The sequence below is a fragment of the Nerophis lumbriciformis genome, linkage group LG09 (genome assembly GCF_033978685.3).
Source record: "Nerophis lumbriciformis linkage group LG09, RoL_Nlum_v2.1, whole genome shotgun sequence".
NCBI classification, from domain to species: Eukaryota; Metazoa; Chordata; class Actinopteri; order Syngnathiformes; family Syngnathidae; genus Nerophis; species Nerophis lumbriciformis.
Window position 1 is genome coordinate 20823701 of NC_084556.2, and position 18129 is coordinate 20841829.

Genomic DNA, 18129 nt, shown 5'->3' on the forward strand with positions numbered 1-18129 from the left:
ACTTTTTGAACAAGTCTTCCCACAGGACTGCAATCTGTTTGTGGTGGTGGGGTCTCACCGTCTAATTTTTATAATTCGCCATGACTATAGTAGGTTAATTGAAAAAAACCCATAAAACTCTAAACATGTCACAAACGCCCATGGCTGTGGTGAGTGTGACCTCGAGATGCAGAACACATGGAAGACGACGTGCAGGTAGGAGTAGTTAACACATGCAGGTAACACTTGCTGTTGGCGAGGACAACGTGAATAGTCATTAACATAATTCTACAGCTCACATGTAACGAACGCAACATAGACAATCCCCGAGCCCTGACTGGAGGGTGAGGCACGCATAAATAAAGTTCAAGTTCAAGTTAAAGTACCACTGATAGTCACACACACACTCGGTGTGGTGAAACTAGATAGATAGATAGATAGATAGATAGATAGATAGATAGATAGTACTTTATTGATTCCTTCAGGAAAGTTCCCTCAGGAAAATTAAAATTTCAGCAGCAGTGTACAGAATTGAGATATAATTCAGGAAGTAAATAATAAATAATGGGGGTATATGTTATTGACTGCTCTCTGCATTTGACCCATCCCCTTGTTCCACCCCCTGGGGGCAGAGGGGAGCAGTGAGCAGCATCGGTGGCCGAGCTCGGGTATCATTTTGGTGATTTCACCCCCAATTCCAACCCTTGATGCTGAGTGCCGCAGGGAGGTAATGGGTGCCGTTTTTATAGTCTTTGGTATGACTCGGCCGGGGTTTTGAACTCACGGCTTACCGATCTCAGGGCAGACACTCTAACCAGAAGCCTGATTGGCAACCACGATGTGCTCAGGCTGCCAATCGGTGACAGGTGAGGGGAAAAGCGCCGAAGGAAACAAGACAGCAAGTGGAACTAAAATAAGAGCGCTGATCAGAAAATAAACACAACCACTAAGGGAACAACAGAACATGTGACACCAGACGTGACGGATTGTCACAAAACAAATATGTTCGGAACTACAAATGACTGTCTTCTTACGCTCTGGCAGCTCAGGTGCGTATGAGCTGTGTTATAAAGCGCCGTTACAATGCATGCCGCCACCCACTGTGTACTAAGCTGTAGCAACGGGCTAAATTCACAGACAGTCCCATTATAATGTGTTCATGAGCGAGGAAAAACAGGCAGCACCAAATCTATTTGATGCGGGCTGCCGTACGTGAAGCACTTTTTGCTACACACCTCCTACATGTCTCAGCAAATGCCCATAGTTTGTTCACTTCTTGTGTTTGACATGTTAAATAACTAAAGGAAAACAAAGTAAATTAATTAAACAGATGTATTATACATAAAATATGTGTATATATGTCATATATATAAATATATATGTCTTATATATATATATATATATATATATATATATATATATATATATATATATATACATAAATATATATGTAGTTGAGGTTTCTGTGGTTTATCCGTTATACAGTGCTCAATACCGGGGTAGAGCGGAATATACGTTAGGTCAGGAAAAAACACAGAGGCTATATCATCCCTAGAAGCCTGTTTGGCAGGTTTCCCTGCTCGTCGGGGGATTTTATTCCCTTAAAATTCCCTGACGAGCAGGGAAACCTGCCAAACAGGCTTGTAAGGATGATATAGCCTCTGTGTTTTTTCCTGACCTAACGTATATGTATATATGTACCTATACATATATATAAAATAAAAAATAGTAAATTAATTGAAGCGTTTGTTTGCAACCTTTCCAAAGTGTTGTAAGAATGTCCCACACGTGTACAGCTTTGAGCACATAAAACTACACGCACACACATTAGCTTTGGTTGTTGTCAGCTAATCATAGCAATTTTGCAAAGTTCAGCTACTAATATTGGCTATCATTGAATGTATGTTCTATCATAACAACAACATGACTGCACATTGTTAGTTGCTTATCTTGAAAACCTTTGTTTGTGTGCACCCACTCCCTGCCTGCACGTGTGGACCAGACAGTGGAGAGTGACAGCTTAAACGCCAGACTAATAACTGGGCCCGATGAGCAATTTTTATTCAAAATAATACAAAAATTGGGAAAAATATATGTTCTGTTAAACCAGGAATGGTAACATAAGCTAGTTGATGGTGTTCTTGTTATATTTTGGGGTTTGAAAAATGTTGTTTTGAGCAAGTTGCAAACAGCCCATTAATTAAAAGAGTGTAAAGACAAACATACATTTAATATTAAAGAAATTAATTAAAATCGTCAAACTTTTTTTAAATGGGCAATCGAAAACAGAAACACATCCTTGTCCAGCGACAAGCTGCATCGGTAGTGTTTTCATGGCGTGTTCAAAGACGGGCAAAGTTGAGGACAATAAATAGTGAGAGGGCTGATGATGAAACGATGGTGTAAGCCTCACTAACTTGCCATACGTGCACTTGGCATGCAGCCTCCACTCCTCTGACGTCTTGTCATGGCCTCTCACACAGCCTCCATGCGGTCTGACTGACATCCTAAAAGCAATTCAAGACCATCCAAGATTTTAGTCCAGCTTTGACTGCACATATTGATTTGGGAATCTCCTAATACAACATGTCATCGAATTGACAAGTTTCCTGTTGACCCGCGACTCTTGTGACAATCAGGAAAATACCAACAGAAGTGCGAAGCGTCTTCTTTTCTTAAGACGCGCAAACAGGAACGTCTCAGTGGACCAATTAATGCAGACGGGCAAAGCAGTCTGGGGATTTCCTGAGAGACTCTCCATCTTTACCAGCAGCTACCATCTAAATCTAGTCCCCATTACCCACACATTTATATGGATTGCATCAGGTTTCTACAAATCTCACTTTATTCCTGGCAGCGAGCATATATGTCAGCATCTCTAGGAAGACTATAGATCATTCCATTTATACACACTGTTTGACTATGACTTAACAGAAGAGTGCATAATAGCATACAACTCTATGCAAATTCAGCAAAAGGCGTAAAATAGCCTGTTGATGATAAATGGGTTATACTTAGGGATGTCCTATAATGGCTTTTTGCCGATATTCCGATATTGTCCAACTCTTTAATTACCGATACCGATATCAACCGATGCCGATATCAACCGATATATACAGTCGTGGAATTAACACATTATTATGCCTAATTTGGACAACCAGGTATGGTGAAGATAAAGTACTTTTTTTTTTAATTAATAAAATAAAATAAGATAAATAAATTAAAAACATTTTCTTGAATAAAAAAGAAAGTAAAACAATATGAAAACAGTTACATAGAAACTAGTAATGAATGAAAATGAGTAAAATTAACTGTTAAAGGTTAGTACTATTAGTGGACCAGCAGCACGCACAATCATGTGTGCTTACGGACTGTATCCCTTGCAGACTGTATTGATATATATTGATATATAATGTAGGAACCAGAATATTAATAACAGAAAGAAACAACCCTTTTGTGTGAATGAGTGTAATGGGGGAGTGAGTTTTTTTTGGCTTGGTGCACTAATTGTAAGTGTATCTTGTGTTTTTTATGTTGATTTAATAAAAAATACAAAACAAAAAAAACTGATACCGATAATAAAAAAAACGATACCGATAATTTCCGATATTACATTTTAACACATTTATCGGACGATAATATTATCGGACATCTCTAGTTATACTTGTATAGTGCTTTTTTACTCAAAGCGCTTTGACATTTTTTCCACATTCACCCATTCACATACACGTTCACACACTGATGGCGGGAGCTGCCATGCAAGGCCGCGACCCATCAGGAGCAAGGGTGAAGTGTCTTGCTCAGGGACACAACGGATGTGACTAGGTTGGTAGAAGCAGGGGATCGAACCAGGAACGCCATTATGGCAGATATATTGAACTCTGCAAATCAGACGCCTGCTAGGACGGGGTGCAGAAACAGAGGTGCAGCGGTTGACAAAACACCAAGGAGGCAGAGGGATGCAAATCCCGTGGCAACAGCAATCGAACAACAAGTATAAATAAAATAGGGGCAGTGTCCACTATTACTATGGCAACAGAGGAGAAGCACAGGATTTGCTGAATGAAAAAAAACAAAGCTGTCGCCCTCATACAATTGTGAATGATATTAGGTATTTTAACCATATCTAATCATTAAAAAAAACAATAATGGTGCCACAAATATAAAATACACTATTAGTTACTAAAACACTTGATTGCACTAAACTAGGAGTTGTCTGATTGGTTGTTTGAAGTCAACAACAAGTGAAAGCTTTAGGATTAAAACACTCCACAGATGGTTTGTTTACGAGAAGCATGTGCACACGTTGCACCATCAGCAGCAACGCAGCCTTTCTTCTTCCCCTTGCCGACCAGCGACCAATTACAATTCGCGCCCGGCCAGAGTCCGACCAATCAAAGAGCAGCTACTTGGGAGAGGGCAGCCAATAGGCGGCGAGTTCGGCCCACTGATGCAAGAGCGATGCAACTGCTCTCACACTTCGACTAAGTGTTGTTTCGCCCGTGAATGGAAAAGATGGCTACGTTGAAACAATAATATCAGGTTTTTACACAAAGTCAAATGTGATACCCGCTGCTTGTATTCCCGGGGGTGACCATACACGAAACGTGTAGTTACTTTAGCGTAACAATGCGGACTGATAACAGTATAATCAAATAGGTCCGAGACACGCGAAAGTAACTTCCGCCTTCTCCAAAAACACCAAACATAAAAAAACAGTCCCATTTGATTTACAGTTTGATTGTATCGACCTGTAATATAAATGTTAATATTTTTGTTTGTTTTAATAATTTACCCGCTACCGTTATTTTGGAGTAAAAATCCACAAGCAGCTGAGTTTATGTGGGACGTCCTTACTGAGGCGGAGGAGGCGGAGGGATTCACAGCCCGGCAGCGGTGACGCAACTGGTTGCTAGGCGAAAGCGACCTGACGCTCCAGCTGCGAGTGTGTTGCTCAGTTTACTACACGACCACCACGCCGACACGACCCACTCTGCCGTCCAAAGCTGACGTGATGGCTTTCTAAATTCCACAACAAGCTGCGCCTTCTACCACAAGTCGTGCTTTGCTTTTGGCAACGCACCCCCAACAAGCTCTCTACCGTTTCTCTGCAAGAATGGAGTAAGTAAACACGCACTTAATTTAACCTGCCTTGTTTTTGTTTGTGTACTCTGACCCTCGAACGCCTTGTGCCACACGAGTGGAATAATCTCTTGACACTTTTATATATGTTGTTTTTTAATCATTTTGGTTGAAATGGATACTCCTAATATTGTTGTGTATATATTTATATAAATATATATATATATATTTAGTTGTTTATTTATTACTGGATATATTGTACACCACCTGTAGCTTTAATTATAACTGATTTTAGCTGCTTTGGTCACATTTTTTGTAAATTATAATTGAGTTACATGTACAAAGTTTAAATGGTGCAAGACATGTGATTAATTTAAAATGACTAATAGTCTTTAATCCAATTAAAAGATCACTGTCTCTGTGGTTCACTGGCAGGGTGTTACTTGGCAACCATTAGGCCCTTGACAGCCTCACAGATAGATCCCAAGTGGTTTTGGGATGTCATGTATCAAGTTGACGTTGGTTAAACAAACCCAAGGGATGGCTCTCTCGTTGCTATCATTGACCTTTTAGTGTGAATTTTAGTACGTCGCCGTATCCGCGATTATTTTTGTGTCGGCGCCCGAGCATTTTAATACCTGTTTTGGGTTCCGACCCTCCTCCAGGTTTCACTATGCCCGCCCAGCATTGCTCTCCGTGGCCCAGCTGTCAGACCCTTCCTGCGCTCATCTTATGCACCGACTTGGACTGAACCGACTCGCCGACAGACAGAATGACGATGGCTCCGCCAGCTACTGCTTGGAAGACTTTTCGTGTGTGCCCGGCAGACCCCCTCGCTCTCTCTCACCCACAGGCTAACCCCAGCCAATCGCAGGGGTGCAGGGGGGAGGTGTCAGAGGGGAGTCAGCACTTAATTGGTGAGTCGCAGTAAGTGGGATTTTTTTTATATTTTTCCGCATCTCAGGTGGGCTCGGCACTGCAGCACATTCCTTCTTCCCGGACAGTAAGTAACATCGATAAGACGACTTTAACTTTAACGTGCGCTTTACGTCACTCGGGTATTTTTAGTGATGGATATTCGTATGATGACGCTATTGTTCGCCAACAGGTGATGGTCTCACCGACTGGATGACGGAAGAAGTGGACTTCTCTTCATACCTCCCAAACCCTCCCTCCCCTCCTTCCTCCACCAATGCCTCCTTTCCCCCGTCACCCCTTCACAACGATATCCAGGTGCCCTCTGACTTGGAGGTCATGACCTCCCTGCTGCAAGAGGAACTAGCCCAACTGGAAGACTACTTCCTGTCAGAGCCACTGCCAGAGAAGTGTCCAAGGCTGGGAAAATGTGAAAGGGCTCCGCAGCTGGCGGGTCCTCAGCAGTTCAGCCAGACACCGTACACGTCGTATGCCGCGCCCAACCCGTCGGAATCCAGTCCGTTTCTTCTCACCCTGGCAACCGGAGAACTGGACTTGGCGGGCGTGTGTGGCGGGCCCGTCGGGCGATCCAAGATTCCCAGGCACGCCCCGTACAGCTGCGGTCGCCCCAGCACATGCGTTAGGAAAAGAATTCCAGATGGTGTGAGGTTCAGTGAAGGCTACGATAACAGTTTAAGTTCCAAAGTGAGCAACTCAGGTAATTCGGTGTTTAATTACTGCTGTGTGGAAGAGGATCAGCTGGTTGGGAAAGGTTACTGTCTGGGCAGCGCGGTGGAGCTCAGGAAATGTGCTGCCTTGCTAGCAAAAGAAGACAAAAACTGCTGCTTCGGTCACAATGGCATCGGGGAGGCAAAGGTTGCCGGTAGCGGATTCGGTTTCGGGGCGTCTGTGGAAGAGCCGCCAAAGAAAGAAGATCTATTGATGTATAGCATGAGAGAAGTGAGCGGCGGCACAAGTAGCAGCGAGGTGCTGACCAGCATCAAGACAGGCTTGGAGGTGACAAAAGCGACAGTTACTTGGAAAGCCCAGAGCAGTGAGGGTTGTTATCTGTCGGGAACACCCCAGTCTGAGGCCTATCATAGCTTCTTCACTGAGCAGGTCAAAGCAGAGAGCCTGCAGATAGGGCAGCATGACTTGCACTGTAACTTCCTGGAGAATCCAAGTCCGGAGTGTCTGTTGATGGCCAGGGACAGTCTGAACTTGGAGTCTTGCAGGTTGATAGAAGACCAATGTGCCGTGAAATACGAATTGGACATCATCCCCGCAGAAGGCGGAGGAGAGCGCAAACAGAAGAAGAGAGATCAGAACAAAACAGCCGCTCACAGGTGAAAGACAAGTCCTTCGTCACTCAAACTTTGCCGGTCAAGTTCTTCATCCAATCTTTCTTTTTGCGTGACGCAGGTATCGCCAAAGAAAAAGGGCGGAGCTGGATTCTTTGGAAGAGCAGCTGCATTGCCTGGAAGGGAGGAACCGTGAGCTGCGAGACAAGGCAGAGTCCGTGGAGCGTGAAATCCAGTACGTCAAAGACCTCCTGATCGAAGTTTACAAGGCCAGAAGCCAAAGACTCAAGCAGGACACAAAAGCGTAGCCCCAAATCCGCAGCAAGAAGACAGGGAAGTTGTCATGTTGATTGTCCACAATCAATTCTTTTTATTCTTAATTTGGAATAATGCATGCTTTGGTAATGTGACTTTTTTTCCTCTATAGTCCAAATCACCACAAAATTAAATGCTTCCATCGCTTTCCCTGCACTTGTCCTGAGGCTTGTATACGACAATCACTTTAACACTGTGTCAATCTAATAATTGTAATTTAGAAATGTTTGATTGATTCTGCAGGTTTAATATTTGACGGGCCTTACGTAAGAATTGATGTCACAGCAAACCTTTTTCCCCCCTTGTTTAAAATTGTTGTATGTAAAATCTGAATGTTGTCAACATACAATTTTTCATTCTTATCATTTTAAACTTCATACATTCCTATTGACCGTCCTTTTAAAATTGACTAATTGATTTTCCATTATGTATCAACTTCTTGAGCTGCTACAAATAAGAAATAAGCTTAAAAATATGTAGCCTACAATGAATGTTATGAATAATATTGATTTTGTATTAATTTAAATTATATTGTTTAGAAATTCGAGCTTTGACTGACTTCAGGTTTAATGCAGAACAACTGAATGAGATTTGAATGTTAAAAGCAGGTGTTTTTTTTCTTTTATCTGCCTTTCTTCTACTTTGATTTCATTTAAGTCTTCTTATTTTAGTTATTTTATTTTAGCCTGCTGTGCTGGCTTTGATGGGAACAAAAATAGTAATATACTCTCCTCAGGATGCTCGATCTGCCCTCCAATCAACCAGGAAAAAAATGTCCTGCATATTTTGAAAATATTGCACACATATTGTTTTAAATTAACTACATTTATGCTGCACGTCTTCAAAGCTCCTGGAATAGAAATTGTATATTTGGGAATGAATCGGCGTTATTACTGCAATATGTCTCATAGCCTCAGGCTGATCTGCACTAATTTGTAGCAACTTTTATAATATGCGAATAGAGTGTGATAACTCTTTGCTTTGTAGAGAATTTAGTGAAACAATGCGCCTCGTTAGATTGTTTGTTAAAGACGCTGCTGCCTAAGAATTTCGGGAATATTTTTTCTATGCATTTATTTTACGACAATCTTGAAAATAAGCGCTGGCAATATTTATTGATAAAACAAAAATGTAACGGCAGCACATTTCATCATCATCTTAGCGTATTTGTGTTTCTCTTGAAAATAAACGTGTGGCTTTCAAATGGTGTTGTCTGTGATATTTTTACACTCTTTACGTAACAATATGAGACAATTAGAATGCAACAAAGTAAAGACGAATGTTGTGCATTTCAAGAAAACCAGCAAGACCATTGAAAAATACAATCTTAATTGGACTTTTCTGGATATAAGTAACAAGGCCGGGTGGACTAAAATCTGCGTTTTTGCGGACCTAACTTGGCGTTTTGTCAAAATGATGCCAGGTCAAATTTTTTACTAATATTTATCGAACATACAATACTTAACTTTTCATGTTTGATTAAAATGCTGTAAAAAAGAGGAACAGTTGCGAGCCTTTTTGTAAATAATAAAGAATAATGACATTTTTAAAAATGTGATCACATTTATTCATATGTTCATGTGAAATCGGAGGACGCTTAATTAGTAATATAATCCTAAACGGAAAATGAGTTATATTATTATTACACATAGATGCTTACTTTTAAGAAGAAACAAAAACCGCATTTGAATAAATATAATTATTTCGAGTCATTCTTATCTGAAAGGAAGAGTCACTTTGCTTTGATGGATGCTGGGAAGCCTGGAGACGTTTTTTTTCTGGCATCCAGAGGTCTAAGGACCTGCAAAGAAAATGTACAAAAAAAATACTGTACAATTGTTTATCAGATGCTTTTAGAAAAATATAACAAATTACACAAACTAATGATTCAATAAATCAGGGTCTTTCAAAGTTTTAAAAAAAAAAATAGGAAAAACATCCTTTTCAAACCTGCTAAGTTAAATGATGTTAAATGCAATGAAATATTTTCGTAAGGGCCACATTTGAAAGACACCTAACTATTGTCCAGTTAGGCCATTACCTGTCTTATAGCATCCTGCTGGCTGTACAAGCTTAGCGTGTCCGTGGCAGCTTCTCTCACTGCATGGTGGGTGTCAGTGCAAGCGGCCCTCAGGAGTAACCTGCACACATTCTCCTCCATCAGTTTGGGTACAGCACCATTAACATGCACCAGGTTTCCGAGTGCTGCACAAGCGTGGACACGAGTGTGGGCATCAGTGTCAGAGGTCAGCGATGCCAGTCTGGCTCCTGTCATTCTTGCTTCTTCTAACCATTTTCTAATCTCGCCATCATCTGATTCATTCTTTGTCACAATGGCAACTCCCGCTTCGCTGCTTGAATCCTGGTGTGCATCATTGCCCTTTACGTTTACCCACTTTTTAGTGTTGCCTACATTTCCACTGTGCCTGCTGGTGCTGAACCCAGCTTCCATTGCAACATAACCCAACCATTTACCAACTGCCAAGCAAGCTGCACGCCGCACATGCACGCTAGCATCCTCAAGAAGGTCTACCATGCTTTTAAAAATGTTCGGTTGTAAATTGGGCAGTGTGGGAGACCTGAACGGGAACACTTTTCCTAAAACTTTACATGTGCCAGCCCTGATTGGATCGTAAGCGTGTGCCAGTGCCCGGCGCAGCACTGAAGGTTCTAGGTGCAGCTGACCAGGACAAAAACACGTGATGAGGTATAACAGAGACAGGAGCTCTACCGCAGAGTCCCCCAGTTCGTCCAGCAGCAGCAAATCACAAAGCAGAGAACTGGCGGTTCTGGTCGGAGTCTGCTGGCCCGATGTAGTGACGGCTGGTGTGGAGAAAAACCCACAGGAAGCTTTACAGAGGCGGGAAACACAACGTTGACGATCGCACAGCAACAGGCGGCGTAGTAGTGAGAGTGGCACCTCTACTGATGAGAGAGGAAGAGTTTCAATCACCTGACAAAGAATACAAACAAGAACACGACAACATCAACACTAATAAAAGAAGACTACAAAGAAACAGAGACAATATGCATCATGCTGGGTTTTTTTTGCAAGTGTTACCTTTTGTTGCATCACTGAATTATGTTTGCTCTCACAGAGTCTTGCCTCTATTACCTTATTTCTAAAGGCAGTGCGAACAAAATAGACCTCATGTCCCCAATTGTCTAAAGAGTTCTTGGACATTACAGTCCAAATATGGCAAATGTTCAACCTTCTCACATTACAATTGTCTTTGTCTCCTGACACTTAAACTTGTTTTGCTTTAGTCAAAACCACAACCTCTAAGGGTTTGTTTTATTGTTTTTACTAGAACTCTCTTTACGGCAAATAATACGGATTCTTAACTTCATCTTTAATCGTTTCCAGACCGTATTTTGATAGAGCCAACTAACCTGCAGGAGCCTTTTAACAACATCACAGCTGTCGTACACATGCAGTACACTGGAACAGGTGTGTGAATTCAGGTTGAGGGCGAATGGAAGGCACAGGAAGTGGCAGCTCAACTCTATAAAGAGCTCAGGACTTAAGACTCCTTCTGATGTACCTGAACAGCCTTCAGCAAATAAAGCATGACTGTTGGGAAATAAAATAAATTATTTTTAGAAAAAGTGGACTCAAATCTTTTAATGATAGTGAGGAAGCTGGATAGTAATAACAACTAACCATTCAGTGCTCAACAGCCAGCCAAGAGTGTACACAAATGTTGATTTGCCCTCACAAAACAGTGAAATATATGAATATGGATCCTTGCAGAGAACCAACATTGTGGCAGACATGAGAACATGCAATCCTGAAAGAAGAACATGGAAACTATTAACGTCAGTTTTTCCCATAATTTCATGCAATTGTTGTACTTGGTGCTACCTGTTGGCCTTGCTCATAAACACATTATAATGGGACTGTGTGGGAATGTAGCTTGTTGTTCCTATAGCATTGTAACTCTGCTTGAATACACCTCATACGCATTCGCAATTTTCAAAAAAGCAACTAGCGACTAATTTTCTGGTCAAAATTACATGCACCTACATCATGGTTTCTTATGCTAATTATACGATAACATCATCAACTGCTTCTACTCCCTTCCCAGCCCCACAAATAGACTGCAGTCATGCGGGATACACTGAACAGTTTCATTTGTTGTGTTTTAGTAACAATGCAATGTATTGTTTACCATTGGTTGAGCAGAAGTCCATGTCTGGCATTGTCTTTGCTAATGAGGTGCCGATCTCTTCCCAAACGTGATGAATCACGAGTGGATCCAAACATGAGGAACCATCGCTTTGCTGTAAGGAAGACAAAAGTGACAAAGAACTTAGTTAATCTGAAAATATTTACCAATGTCACCTTATATCTGTTATAAACAATAGGTGTATGTGATATCCTTCAAAATGATATGTAAAATCAAAAAGACTATTTAAGCCTAACAGGGATCTTCTACTTTCATCACTATTAGAACTAATTTGACCAGCAACATTAATAATACTTTAGAAACTCAGCTTACAACTTTAATTTGTTCTGTGACAGAGCTCTTAAGTCAAAACACTTGTATCTCAAATCAACGACTCCCACTGAATTCAAATTTCATAGGTGCTTAGCTCCCCCAAAACAGCACAATTTTAACATGTAGCATGCCTTTTAAAAAGAAAAACTAGCTTCTAGATAATACATATTATATGAAAAACAATGCAATAGAACGTGCTACAAACAACTACAGTAGTTTTATGAAGTGATGTAATGACAATGTACAAAATCTATTTTGGAGAGTGGACTTCTACAGTATCTCCTTCTGTTTATTTCCATGGATAAATGTTCACCATTTGGATGTTATTTTCACGCCCTTGGCTGGTGTTGACTCATTCTGCTTTCATATGGTGCATGCAGACGAGCAGTGACACGCTCCAAAGTTAGGTAAATACACGCTAACTGCACGTTGTCATGTTTTTGATGATTTCCTTCTTTAATTCAATTAAAATTCTCCACTCCATCTCAGCACTGTCCTTCGCAATTACTTTCTTCATTGACATGGTTGGAAAAAAAGATATATCCATCTCTAGCTAAAAGCTAATGCTTGCGAGTAAGACCAGATGTTTTGGGTGGATCTTACAGGGTTCACTGTGTCATTTACTACACCAACTAATGGCAGGGATGCTTGTAACTCAAATTTCTGCTTGCAACTTAAAGCGTAACAACATCATTGTCGAGAAGCTACAGGCAGCTCACAAACTACCTGGTAAACTACCCTGAAACTGTATTTACTGACTGACCTCAGAGAGAGTGTGCAGAAGTAAAGATAGGAGGCCGTCACAGAGTCCCCATCCAGGCGGGAGAGAAAGCTCCTGCTTTCAAAGCAAGGGTCAACGACAGAGAAATAGAACAAATAATAAACGAACTCAAATAAATGAGATGTCGGATTACCACATCAAAACCAATTGTGTACCTGATGAGAGCCACAGACAAGTTCTTTCAGCAAGAAGCCGAGCCTGTCCATATCAATATTGACAGCAACCTTGTCTTGAGTAAAGAGAGATAAAACGCAGCCAGCTAGAGGCTAAAGGAGAAGAAACAACACAGTCAAATGTGTCCAATAGCAAACTAATTCTATGTATTTGTACTGACAGCTAAAGGATTGAGGTCTGCTTGGTTAAGGATTGTTAAGAAGGGGTTGATGAACTCTTCAGGTCTACGAGCAGAGCACAGTCACATGATGGAGGACAAGTCATATGTACATATTTGTTATACAATACTTAATATTTAATGAATAATCAAACCTGTTTTCTTCTTTCAACCAGTCATGGTTCTTCTGCCAGTAGATGAGTAGAACAACAATCATTTCCCCAAGTGCTTGTAGACTCCCCGGTTGCTGCTCAGTATAATGGTGCAAATTGATTACAGAATTCAGACATTCAAAATTAGCAGCATTTGTGCGAAGTCCAACCTGAATGAAATGGGAGTTTCCAACAGAGTTGTGAACTAAGCTAATGATAAGATGTGGCAGTCCTAGTTGGTTAATATTGTCATTTGGGTCAGAGGTCAGCATCAGGTTCTGCAGGACTTTCAGCGGATGGCGAATGCGCCACACGTCCTCGGAGACACCACCACTTAACTGACCAAGCAAATAAGTAAGTAAGTGTGATTATTACACTAAAATGACATTCCAAACTGGACAATTACCTGTTTTTCAAACAGCAAAATACTGGATTTCAGTAGAGCTACAATGTTACTGCAGTTGAACGGATCTTTTTCTAGTCTGCTTAGGTCGGATTCTTCAACAAGCCTCTCCCAGAATTCCTCACTCTTGACTGTCTGAGTAGTTGGCAAAGTTTATGCATGCAACAAATCTTAATTACCAGACGTCCAAATGACTAATAACAAATTAGGCTTACTGTGAAACTTGACACATTTTTAGTGACGTCACATCTTCTCTCTTGTCGTGGCCCAACTTCTACTGAAGGGAACTCTCGTTCATAGTCTTGGCTGATTAGACCTCTGCTGAGGCAACGCACATTGTAGTGAACACACACACTGGTAAAACATTATCTTGTGCAATAATAAAGACCTATTTGAAGAACCAGATGTATGGTTCTTTTGATATGAAATTTGAGGAGCTTTCAAAGTTGAATAAACTGGGGTGAAGGATTTGTCCCTAAGGCCCACTGAAGTTACTATAGAATTGGCTTTCCCACTTTCCACTCCATCCTTCAATTCCTGTAAACGGAGAAAGTTCAGGTTCATGACTCCTGTGATAAATATTTTTAAATTGGTGATTATTACCAACAAACATACTTTAGCACTGCCGACTGATGTCTTTGGGTCACTTTTGCTTCTCTGCTCTTTGACCTTTCGCACTATTTTGCTCTCCCCAGATTTTACTGGTGTCTTTTCTGCTATTTGTTTAAGTTTCAGTGCCAGCATGTCAGGGTCTGGGGTGACTGTCAGAGGACTGGAAACATCTGTATCTGGCAGCACTGCTAACACACACCTTGTTAGTAAGCATTACACAAATAAGTGCTGAAACAATCCCATGCCATCACCTTGAACACCATCTGCAACAAAAGGATGATGCAGGAGGTCCGGCCATGACAGCCGCATCTGAGGGTCTTTGGTCAACAAACCTTTTAGGAAACTCTGAAAAATAAATCTATTCTGAATATGCATTGTGATTTGACATAATAAATAACACAATAGCCGCAACGTACCGTGCATGTGTTGCTCATAGTGTCTGGCCACTTGATGGGGTCTTTCACAATGAGCTGCACTAAATGGAAGATGGAGTTAGTGTAGAAAGGAGGCGCCCCCGTGTGGAGCTCATACAGAATGCAGCCAAGTGACCAGAGATCAGCAGTGTGATCATAAGGCTTCTCTGCCACTAATTCAGGGGACATGTATAAGGGTGTTCCCTTGATAGAGGTCAGCACCATGGTGGACACACTCATTGCCCTCGCAAACCTAGAAAAGAATGGCATCAATTGAATGGAATGCAGACATGGGACAAAAAATGTTTGTGCCACCGTGATAATAAAAGTACCTACCCAAAGTCACACAGTTTCACCACTCCATTTTTATCAAAGAGGATATTTTGTGGTTTCATGTCTCGGTGAAGAATCCGACGAGAGTGCAAATAATACAGAGCTGACACCAGTTGGCAGGCAATCTCATGAACCTGGGATTAAAGAAGTGCTTCTCAATTATCTAAATTAATATATTTTCTATTATACACTATTGACAACCTGATAAGATCTATGTATTTGTCTGTACAAACCACTGTATGAGTTTCAGTCACCATTCACCTGCATCCAATCACCTGATTATCAAAATAGATTAATAACATGGGCGGAGGTAAAATCTACAAAAACTTTAACTAAGTTTACTCACTCAATTTGTATCATTTAAACAAGATTGCTTAAGCTGCCTGATATATATTCCAATAAACATTTCTACTGTACATTAAATTGAAGTTGAAATGTGCATCCCCCTGTCAGTTTCCAACTAATTGTAAAAAATAAGTAATCAAACATTCTGACATATAGTAACAACAAAATGACTGCAAATTGTTAGTTGCTTCACTGGGACTGCTTTCGTGTATGTGCATGCACTCTAGGCGTGCACGTGGGTATGAGACGGGCGTGAGTGACAGCCTGAACACGGGCCTTTTTTCTTGGGCCGATGAACAATTATTATTCAATATAATTAGTAATTGTGAAAAATAGACTTAAAATAATAAATACATATTGCTTTAAACCACTATTGATAACATAAGCGACATAAGTGTTTCTTGTTATATTATTTTAAATGTAAATTTTAATGCTGTAACTCAAAATGAGCAAGGAGCATGGATAGGAAACACATCTTTGAGCCTGCCTATTGTATATGTGATATTATAGGTGACAACCAATCACAAATGGAATTTCTTGCTCACATTCAGGCTAACAACTATGTCGAAGTAGTTATTAGCTAATAACAATCCAAACGACAGGTGTCAAACTCAAGGCCTATTCTCGCCGCCCACATCATTTTGCCATGTGGCCCTCAATGAAAACGAGTTTAACACCCTTGAAACTATAGTTTTGTCTTTACACTTATTAAGGGTTACAATTGTTTTGTTAAATCCCCGCTGTGTAAAATGCTAGAAGACAAATATTTAGGAGATGAATATTTACAATTTGACATGACAAACACAAAAAGTAATTTCCTCTTACTCTACAGAGCAGTGTATCACAAATACCGAATCGCGAGTAAAATGGGAGATTTAAATTTTTTGTCTTTTGTATTTATGTTAGATCGATACAAAAACCTGCAGTCGGGTGGCAGCAGTGCTCGATCTAATCCAGGGGTGTCAAACTCATTTTAGATCGGGGGCCACATGGAGAAAAATCTACTCACGGCACGATAACTTAAAAACAAAGACAACTTCAAATTGTTTTCTTTGTTTAAAAATAGAACAAGCACAAATATACAAATATATAAATCATAATGTTGTTGGGGTTTTTTTTACACTTGTTGCGGTTAATAATTTATTTGTTGTTATTTATATTTTCTGAATAAATTATGTGATAGTTTTCCTCAGTCAACTTATTGGTGTTAATTTTCAATCTATCAAGATAAACAACTTGTATCAATATCAAATTACAGGATGTTATTTATGTAGTTTGATCATTTACCTCGACTAATGCACTAACATCATGTGGTTTATTTTGTACATATGTAGCATCATCTTCTAAGATACAAATAATTGCTATTGCGACATTCAGTGGACACATTTAGAACAGCTGTTTCATTGATTAAAATTGTTTTATAATTAGCAAACTCATCCCGCGGGCCGGATATATCCCGTTTGCAGGCCTGATCCGGCCCTCGGGCGTACGTTTGACACCCCTGATCTAATCTGTACCGAGGATGTCGTTGTGGCTTGTGCAGCCCTTTGAGACACTTGTGATTTAGGGCTATATAAATAAACATTGATTGATTGATTCTACCCAGTAGAAGTAGTAAGTAAATGTGTACAGAGCTAATGGAGGAGAAGAAATGGATAAGTGGCATATATAAAGAATGTAACTCACACAGTCAATGTACAGATAAATATCAAATATGATCAAATTAACCTCTATACCCTTGCCATGCCCTCGGTGGGCCCATGAGCCCCACTTTTTGAGGTTACCTGACTTTCTGGTAAGCTGCCATCATCCTCAATGATCTGGAACAACTGACCCTCAGCATATTCGGTCACAACCACCACCTATTACAACAGGTTACCATGAATTGATTAACGTGGACCACGACTTAAACAAGTTGAAAAACGTATTCGGGTGTTACCATTTAGTGGTCAATTGTACGGAATATATACTGTACTGTGCAATCTACTAATAAAAGTTTCAATCAATCAATCAAAGGTAAGGCTCGTGTGATTAGCTCAGGTATGCATAGTCTATTTTAATCAGGAAAACCATACCTCTGTTTCGGTTTCAAAGCTGTCGAAAAGTTTCACAATGTTTGGATGTTGAAGGTTTGTCATGATGTCGATTTCTTTTTTTAGACTTTGCAGCTCTTTCTTCGAGCGCCCCATTTTAGGCATGAATTTAAGAGCCACCACCTGAAATGATATATATTTAATTAGCGTCCTAATACATATATATATATATATAAATATACATATATATATAAAGTTTGTAAATAAATATTTAATAAAGAGAAACTTACTTGTCCTAAAAACTTCTTCATTCCTTTATGAACTCGACCAAAAGAGCCTTCTCCAACCAATTCTAACACATGATAAGAATCCATGACTAGGCAGGTAACCTCTAATTTAGGAATGAGCCGTGACTGAACAGTTTTCTTTCTCAAATTAGAAAAAAATAAATGAAATGCAATCAATACCACTACTTATTTAAAAATAGTTGTAAATAGTGACGTTAAATCAGCGCAAGAAATGTTTTGTGTGTTCTGTCAACTTCAACAAGGTAAGACAAAATGCGGGGGTACAGGTCTAGCTGCCTTATCACAAAAGCACCAAACACACACATAAAGTGTCAGTAAGTCAAA

The 18129-nt window shown here is 40.3% G+C and overlaps 2 protein-coding genes across 5 annotated transcripts; one reads left to right on the plus strand and one right to left on the minus strand.

The window, feature by feature from the left end:
• Positions 1-4624: 4624 nt before the first annotated feature.
• Positions 4625-8780, plus strand: atf5a (activating transcription factor 5a). Of its 2 annotated transcripts, XM_061962298.2 has the most exons (4): positions 4625-5100; positions 5727-5978; positions 6170-7322; positions 7399-8780. In XM_061962298.2, the coding sequence occupies exons 2-4, from the start codon at positions 5834-5836 to the stop codon at positions 7583-7585; spliced, it is 1485 nt and encodes a 494-aa protein (XP_061818282.1). In that variant the 5' UTR covers positions 4625-5100; positions 5727-5833; the 3' UTR covers positions 7586-8780. The 2 variants fall into 2 exon arrangements, with proteins under 2 accessions (XP_061818282.1, XP_061818283.1); XM_061962299.2 differs by lacking the exon at positions 4625-5100 and having other exon boundaries at positions 5948-6064.
• A 2-nt stretch (positions 8781-8782) lies between these two features.
• stk36 (serine/threonine kinase 36 (fused homolog, Drosophila)) lies at positions 8783-18029 on the minus strand. 3 transcript variants are annotated; one of them, XM_061962297.2, is made up of 20 exons: positions 17788-18029; positions 17540-17680; positions 17249-17326; positions 15123-15253; positions 14790-15039; positions 14625-14718; positions 14377-14558; positions 14150-14298; positions 13977-14067; positions 13765-13896; positions 13529-13696; positions 13362-13453; positions 13210-13273; positions 13031-13141; positions 12858-12932; positions 11765-11876; positions 11257-11383; positions 10986-11166; positions 9634-10545; positions 8783-9393 (listed from the first exon to the last, which is right to left on the minus strand). In XM_061962297.2, exons 1-20 carry the CDS (start codon positions 17869-17871, stop codon positions 9325-9327), a joined length of 3243 nt encoding a protein of 1080 aa, XP_061818281.1. In that variant the 5' UTR covers positions 17872-18029; the 3' UTR covers positions 8783-9324. The 3 variants fall into 3 exon arrangements, with proteins under 3 accessions (XP_061818281.1, XP_061818280.1, XP_061818279.1); XM_061962296.2 differs by having other exon boundaries at positions 12858-12929; positions 13977-14079; XM_061962295.2 differs by having other exon boundaries at positions 13977-14079.
• Between the last annotated feature and the right edge of the window lie 100 nt (positions 18030-18129).

Coding starts and splice junctions, on each gene's coding strand:
- atf5a (XM_061962298.2), top strand. CDS start 5,834: ATGACGATGGCTCCGCCAGCTACTGCTTGGAAGACTTTTCGTGTGTGC. Junction 5,979..6,169: donor GGGGAGTCAGCACTTAATTG/GTGAGTCGCAGT, acceptor GTTCGCCAACAG/GTGATGGTCTCACCGACTGG. Junction 7,323..7,398: donor AACAAAACAGCCGCTCACAG/GTGAAAGACAAG, acceptor TGCGTGACGCAG/GTATCGCCAAAGAAAAAGGG.
- stk36 (XM_061962295.2), bottom strand. CDS start 17,871: ATGGATTCTTATCATGTGTTAGAATTGGTTGGAGAAGGCTCTTTTGGT. Junction 14,080..14,149: donor ACATCTGGTTCTTCAAATAG/GTCTTTATTATT, acceptor TTGCCTCAGCAG/AGGTCTAATCAGCCAAGACT. Junction 12,933..13,030: donor TTGTCTGTGGCTCTCATCAG/GTACACAATTGG, acceptor TTGCTTTGAAAG/CAGGAGCTTTCTCTCCCGCC.